Below are 8,104 nucleotides of genomic sequence, written 5' to 3' on the forward strand. Positions count from 1 at the left end.
AACTTGCTTCTATAGCCTGGATTACTTTGAGCCTACTATTTAAAGCTCAAACTCTGCCCTTGTTTATGGCTTGGGTACAGACCAGATCTTCTGTTAGGTACAGATGTTGTCTAGATTACATAGACACTAGGGCTGGAAGGGTCCCTGCAAGACCATCATGTCAGCCCCCTGCCCAAAGGGCAGGAAGTTAACTGGGGTTGGGCCACCCCACCAAGATAAACTTCTTTACAGCCCATGGCTCTGAAATCTGGGATAGGCTACCCCAGCAAGATAAGAACCAACTGTTTCTTTAAAAGTATCCAGAGTAGGTGCTTGCACCATTTCTGGGGGGACCTATCCCAGACTTTAGAGCCATGGACTGTAAAGAAGTTTTTCCTTATGTCCAATCTAAAATGGTCTTCCAGTGGTTTGGAATAGTTGGACCTTGTCTTGGGGTACCCTAGTAAACAAATGTTCTCCCAGTTCCTGATACATACCCCTTATGCTTGTAGGCTACCACCAAATGATCCCTGAGTCTTTGCTTCTCCAGGCTGAAGTCCCATGCTGCCTCAGCCTCTTCTCTTGTCCTCTAATCATGTGCATAGCTCTCCTCTGGACTCTACCAATGTAGCTCAAGCAAGACCCAAGAAGTTAGCCTCCTGCTTTACTCTGCCTTTAAGAGGCCACAGCTGGAGTACTGTGTCCAATTTTGGGCTCCACACATCTTAGGTCTTACTTGAGCTGCATCAATAGATGCAAGCCAGACTCTTACTTGCTTTTGCTGCCTGTGGCATTGCACTGGTGGCTTGTGTTCATCTTCTGGTTAATCATGGCTCCCAAGTCTCTCTTAGTGGCAAAATGTTCAAAAAGCCTGAGCTTGAATCAATTCAGTTTTAGCTGATTTAGTCTAAATACTGTAGATTGAACTGAGATTCAAGTGAATAGATGTTCATTTTTGATCCTGAAAATGCAGCCACATGCTTACAGAAGGCTGGAGAGAAGCTGAGCTGAGGGGTGGCCAGGCCCTGACAGGCTTTTGAGCATGATAAACCCTCACCCTGGCCTGCAGGGATCCTAGCTGAGGTGTGCCAGGAGGGGGAAGCAGCCCTTGCCATGTTTGTCCCTGAGCAGCAGGAGCCATGGCTCAGGCAAAAGGGTGGGAGGGCAATTAAACCCCCCTCACCAGCATGGGACCCCACACCCTCTGCTGCTCAAGTGATGAGCAGGGAGGAAAAGTTGGGCAGGCCCCAGCTGGGATCCTGTGTTTGGTGGGAGAGGGGAGGTGGGGGGGGTTAATCCCACTCCCTTCTTTCCCCCTGAGGTGCTGTCCAGGCTGCTGGGTGGGCATACCCCCCTGCCACTGAGTAAGGGAGAAAAGCCAGGCAGACCTCAGCTGGTGTCCTGTGCTGATGGGAAAGGGGAAGCAGGGGGGTTTGATTTCCCCCCTCCCTTCTTCACCTGAACTTGCTGTCCCACACCCCACCCCCTCCACTCTAGCTGGGAAAAGTGGAGGGGCTGCTCTATCCCTGCTAGGCAAACAGGGTTGTATCCCAACCCCCTTGTCAGCCAGCTGTCACTGCTGTGGCAAGAGAGCAGAGGGGTAGGGCTGCTCCAGCAGAGAACACAGCCCAGCCCAGGGCTGCAAAGCATGCTGGGATGCTGAGGGACTCTGATTTCAGTTGAACCAGGAAAGGGTCTGGGACAGAAGTTCCACAAACTGGTTTGACCTACATCAGTTCAATCAGACTACATTTAAACAAGTTTGTCTTAAACTAGTTTTGGCCATTTTGAAACTGGTTTATGTGCATTGAATGTCTGTTCTGTTACAGGTTTAAACCCATTGCTGATCACTTAAACTGGTTTGTGTGAAACTTCTGCCCCCAGCCTTGATGGGTAACTGAAGCTTGCATTGCAATAGAAAAAAGATGAGGACGCTTCTTCATGTAGCATGGGAGGATAAGGGGGGATTAACTTCTAAAAGATCACCTGTGAGCCTATATACCTTTCTTCATTTAACTTGGCAGAAGAAGCTTGCTGAAAGTTCAGCATTGTTCTTTTAATTCAAGAACATGAAGTAGATGGTGTTACTGCCCTATACATGTGATTATCAATTTGGATGCTCACACCAGCACTTGAGTATATCTTGTAGTCCTAAATGGCCATAGGATTCTGGAACATATAGCTCAATTCCATGCCTTTTCACCTAAAATAAAAATGCTCAGCCTGCCTAAGCTATCTTGTTTTAGCATCTCCTTTTTCAAGGACTGAGGCTAGATTTACAAAGCATCCAAAGGGTGATCTCAAATAGCCACTTGTGCACTTGGTGTCCTCACTCATACATGTAAACTGATGTGGCTTCCTAGTAGATCACAAGATGCTGTTCAGATGAACAGTTGACTTATTTGGGATTTCACAATGAAAAGGAGTGAAGGACAGTTCAGACCAACAAGAAAACACAAAACCCCTTTAGTTTAAAAAAAAAAAAAAAAGTCTGCTTACTTTCCACATCATCTGAGTCAAGATCCCTTAAGAGACAGGTCCCGTTAACTTCTTTTAGTGCAACATAAACATGTTAAACTAGTTGCATTTCTTTCATAGTATTCTCTGCAATGGCAGTTTTTATTGGGCATTCAAGTGTCTCAGTTTGAGAGAAGCTCTGTTCCCTGCTTGGGTTAAAATGGGAGTAGGTATGGAGCAAAAGTCCTCGGTTAAAGGTACTTTTCCAGTCCTTATGGGAAATGCTGGAACACAAGAGTTTACTATTTTCCAGTTATCAGATTATTCCTCCAATGGACTTTGGAGCTCTTCCAGTAAGTCTGTGTTGGCATCTTTTTGTGGGTGTTGCCTTTGATTTGTCCATCTGGAAATCAATAGCAAAAGGTACAAATAAATATTCCGAAATCGGGTCTAACCTGTACTTCTACCAAGATAACAAAGTTGGAAGCATGGATGTTGTGCTGCAGCTCATACCTTTGCTATGCATTTTAGAATCAAGTATCACGGTTTCTGGAGAGAGTAGAGGGTAAGTCCTCTTTACTTTCTTTTTAATAGCGCTTTAGAGTGTTATGCCTACATCTATCCAGAGCAGCCAGTGAAATATATGCATCTCTCTTGTGCTGGCTGGCTTCTGTAACCAAGAAGAAAATTTTGTTTTTTTTTAAGAGTCTAATGATATTGTGTTCAGCCTTCTTGACTTTTGAGTCAAAGTAAGATGAAGGTAGCTAAAGCCAACAATGATTATTGACTTGCAGAGATGTTGCCTTCATTCTGTTTTCTGTTCTGTGCATACAGTACTAAAGTATAATTGGTCTATTGTTCAGCCTTGCCTTGCCTTGCCTGGTATACTTCTGTTGGACAAAATGTTAACTTACTGATTGTTCAAATTGCTGGCATCACAGTTACTAGACCTTGTCGATACTGTCCCTAATGATCTTTTACAAATAGTTCTGTTACTTCTAGGGTATCCCTATAAAGAGAAGCAAGGGAGACACTTTACCTCTGGCAAGGATTGTGCTCTACTTGGTGCTATTTATGGAAATCCCTATGCTCTTATATATGGGTTAAGATCTGAGTGTAGTCTAATACAGCATCTCATCTCTGACACATGCCAGCACTGCATGCTTCAGAGAAGGAGTAAAAATTCTGCAGTGGGAAAACATGGAATGAGGGATATTTTGGCTTGGAGCAAAAAGTTTAAAGGTCAGTCTCTTCTTCACCCTGGCCAAGCTCTCCCTCTGAATTTCTACTGCTTTGCAGTATCCTGTCAGTGACTAGTACTACAAAGTATTCTAGATGAGAAGCCTTATGCCCTATACTCGAACCATGTTGGAATGATTATGCAGCAATCAAAAATCTGACTTCAGCTCAGGAAGATGCATCTAAGCTACCTCTTCAGTATAGCTTACTTAAGAAACCACAGCAGTAACACTGGATTCACCACCCAAACACATACCAGATGGCTCTGGAGCTTATGTTTCTTCAGCTATGTTGCTGTACATTAAAGAGAGCATGGTGACACCTGTATATGCTGCAGTTATTCCTATTGCAATAAAGCTATCCCCTTAGAGTAAGCTTGTGGCATCAGTGCTCACCTAGTGAGCCAATTCCCTTGCTTGATTCAATCAGTTTTGTAGTTTGAGGTGAACCAAAGCAGTATAGGTTTATAAAGTACTGGTCAATAACAATTTGGACGCAACAAACAGCATAAATACATGTGCAGGCCATCTTGTGCAATGTGGGATGAAACTCAGACTAATCTAATCTGTGTATATTGGGAAATGTTCTTGGAAGTACTGTAATCACCCTCTCCTCTTCTGCTCCACCTTTAAAGGGATCCAGGCTTTCTTATCAGCGATTCAAGTATTCATTTCAGCAGCTCCTGAAGGCTCCAGGGAAGTTAAAGCCTTAATGTACTAGTTACCACGTAAACAGACTAAAGACTCTCCCTTGCTATAAGGCACAGTGTATGCTGGGAAAGAGGTGAAGTGATACACCAAAGCCTGCCCACATGATCAGTGACAAATGGGAACAAAACTGGGTCTCCTAAGTTGCTTTCTGTCCCTGTGTTAAACCACATCTCCTTTCCTACTTTAGATGCTGCAAGCCAGAGACTACTATCCCTTTCCAACACATCTTAATTACCTAGAATGCTTTATAACTTGCTGCTTTAGCGAATTAAATTTGGGTGCTGGGGAAGGGCAAAATGAGAGGACTAGGCTTAATGTTAGTCAAGGGCAAGGAGTGAGAGAACCTTTCTCCTCTATGAGACACTGGAAGAGCAGTCTCTCTCGTGTACCATTGCGTGCACTCTGGTGTGACTGGTGTTAGAATGAAGGCACACAGGCATTTCTCTAAAATAGTGTTTTGTTCAGAAATAAGTCTGTGTAAGCAAGATCCTTGGCTTATAACATGCTGATCTCCAGGAGAAGATAGCTACGGATGGGATCAGCAACAGTGCTTTGATCTGGAATCCAGCCCGCCTTGGGGTGTTCCAGATTGCAGGGGTTCAGGCATATCCACATGAAACCCCTTTTGAAAACACAAAAATCATGTTGGACAATGAAATGGCCAGCTGGGAGCCCTCTCCTGCTCAGAAATTAGAGGGTATTTTAAGGTTAGCATTTGTCTTTGAAGTCCTTGCTCCCTGCTGCTACATTTTTGATGGCTGTGCTGCTTTTAACTCCTCCTGTCTGTTCAAACTTGATGCATTAAAATCTCCTGATTCAGCTTTGTTTTTCAGTAAGTAGAGCAATTTCCCACACTCCAATGCTGAGGTGACAGGCTTGTCAGTTTTCATAATCTCTTCATTTTTAAATGACTTTGTTAATTAAAATGCCCTTCCAGGAGCCGTCACTCAGGCCTTTGAGAGTGACATGGAATGTGGATCAGGTTCTGTGGTTTCAGAGGTCACAAAACTGTTGCAATCAGTTCTTGCTGATATTTAAGTTGGTTCAGACTTTGGAACACATGACCCATCTTCCTAGCAAGCTCAGTAAACTTTGTGCAATGGAGCAGTGCATTGAACTCAGAGTAAATATTCATGTAGCAGTTGCTACAAACACCTACAGCATAGAAGTTGCATGTGGCTTTCAGATTTGGAAAAAGACTTAAAAGACAGACCTTGGCAACAGCTTTTTAACCGTAAATAACAATTTAGTACAACCTTTCCCTGTTTGAGGTTTTGTCATAAACTCAAAATGCAGCTTTGTTACATCAGTCTTTAGGAACTGAACAAATCTAAGCCATTCGATCCTTTCCCTGCACCTGCTGCTCTTCTTTCCTCTTTCTGCCTTCAGGGCAGGTGCCTAGAATCAAATTTCTAAAAAAAATGTAGCTGCCTGGAAGTATGAGAGCAGCTATTACAAACTCCAAAAGCACTCTACACATACTGAACATGATCAAAAGGATTACAAATTAGGTGTCTAGACTCCTATTGAGTTAGAAAATCTGGCTTGTTCCCGGGTCTTGCCATCTATGAGGACAACTGGCCCACTTCCACTTCTTCTAGAGACTCTCTCTGCATTGTCCCTAGTGTCACAACTATCCTTACACCCAAAAGGATACAGATTTACATCTGAGAGTCTAGAAGAGAGGGTTAAAACAAGCTGTCCTTTTTTGAGATTGAAGACACAGTAAGCAGGCCCACCTTCCAACCCCAAAAGGGTGGATGTGAAGGAAGACATAAACATTCATGGTCATTGCCATGCTTACTGCAATAATATTTCAAAGCACTACCTGCTTATTATGATGCTGTAGTGTATTTAATTGTTCCTGTACTATTTTTGAGGCATTAATGGGATGGCAGCTAAACCAAAATCAAATCCCAGCTGTCATAAGCTCCAGCAGGTTTGGAGCCTACATAACAATCTCTCAGATTCTCTGGAAGGCTTCAATAGCCACTTTGCATTTTATATGGAGAGCACCCACATCCTATGCCTGTACATGTGCCCATACTAATGCTGTACTAGAGCGTGCCCGTATGCAGACAACCTTCCAGTAGCACATGAGGAAGCAGCTGTCGCTCTAGAAACAGGTCATGCAGAACCGGAATGGAATAACCGGTTTTCAGATGGCTTCCACCTCAACTGTATCGTGCATTGTCCACACGCTCTGCTTGTACTTGTTGTTGCCTTTAATTTACAAATTCTTCTGGAATCCCACCTGTTTAAAATATGGTTATCTTCAAGCAAGTATCTATTTACCTGTGGGCTCAAGTGTAAAGTCCGAAGATTTGGGGGTTGAGCGAGAAGAACTGTTTTGAAGAAGGCAGGCAAGCAACACTGCCTGACTGGCATTCGTTAAGCAGCTGAAGCTATGTAGACTGACCCAGGATGTAGCAGGAAGCCTGTAGAGCCTGCCAGTGTGAGCTGCCTCTCCAAAGGAGTTTGCCGCAACCCTGTGATCTCTCAGCTGTTAAAGGTTAAATGGTTGAAGATAGAGTCAGGTTAATTTAACCCTAAAATGGTCTTTAGATAATATTCACTTGCTGTACATGTGTCCAAGTAGAGAAAACTGAACTATGCTAGTATATTTTCCTTGTCCCAAATGAATAAAATGTACAAAGTAAAACAATACAAGGGCATTAGATTTTATTATTCCTTCAGCACTATGCTCCTCAGGAGCTGTTAGAAGCAAAGCTAAGAGGACATGAAAACATTGGTGTACACTTTCAGCGGTGACTAGTACTGGTGAGTCCCTCTATTTCAAAATGCCTCCAAGAAAATTGATTAAATTAGTAACTGTGCACCCAGGCTGGGTCCCCAAAATTACAAGCTATTATTGCAAACTTAGGCCTTTCATTCTTGTCTTTCCTAATTTCGGGGCCTACAGGTGCTTATTGGTTTGATTTGGACGTGTTACTGTGTCACTACTTTTCCTGACTTCCAGGATATGATGTGTGTGAAAGGTAAATGCATACAAAGAGCCAAAAGTAGGATGGATCCAGCAAAAGAAAAGGGGGAGAAAAGAGGTTCCTTACCTGGCCTTTGACATCTACTTTTTTTTTTTAAAACCCTACTGTCCTCCACTCTCCCTAGCTAAGAGCTTGACTTCAGAAGGCTATTTGTACATCCCAAGGCCGACAGCTCCTGCAGAACTAGGATCCAGATATAGGAGGATGGTAAAACATTGGTTAAAGGTTTTTAAAACAAACTTATGCTAGAGTTTGGATGGTTGACTGATACTGTATTGGCATGTTTTGTTTGCTAGGTCTTCAGAGACAGCTTTGCACAGGGATACAAGACAACTTAATGCTCCCTCTCCAATTGACTGTAAGCTGAGCAGCTGGAGTGAATGGGGACCATGTGACCCATGCTTAAATCAAAGGGTAAGACTTAAGTTCTTGTTTAAATATGTGGGATAAATGGATATTCTGCCTATTTACCTACAGTATCGGGAAGAATGCTACATTCAGTCTCTTCATATTCTGATCCTGTGGTGCAAGGCATCTTTAACCTTTTGATATCAGAAATCAGGATGTCATGGGAATGCTTAGAAATATTAATAATTGCTTTCATCTTTTTTTTTCTTCTTTGTAAAATGGCTATTTCGTGAAGCAGCAGCACAATTTAATGAAATTTGTTTTTCCCCCAGAAAAGTTTAAAACAAAAACAACCCCCCCCCCCCC

General features: G+C 43.1%; 1 protein-coding gene across 1 annotated transcript in view; it reads left to right on the forward strand.

Moving 5' to 3' along the window:
- Positions 1-2,753: 2,753 nt before the first annotated feature.
- The window catches only part of C9 (complement C9), a 46,890-nt gene continuing 41,539 nt past the window's right edge, over positions 2,754-8,104 (forward strand). Inside the window, exons 1-2 of the mRNA XM_019517932.1 lie at positions 2,754-3,001; positions 7,687-7,804. Coding sequence (XP_019373477.1) covers positions 2,769-3,001; positions 7,687-7,804 — 351 coding nt within the window. The 5' untranslated portion in view covers positions 2,754-2,768. The remainder of the gene's footprint in view (positions 3,002-7,686; positions 7,805-8,104) is intronic.

Source organism: Gavialis gangeticus, unplaced genomic scaffold (genome assembly GCF_001723915.1).
Source record: "Gavialis gangeticus isolate Ggan-Ray unplaced genomic scaffold, GavGan_comp1, whole genome shotgun sequence".
NCBI lineage: Eukaryota > Metazoa > Chordata > Crocodylia > Gavialidae > Gavialis > Gavialis gangeticus.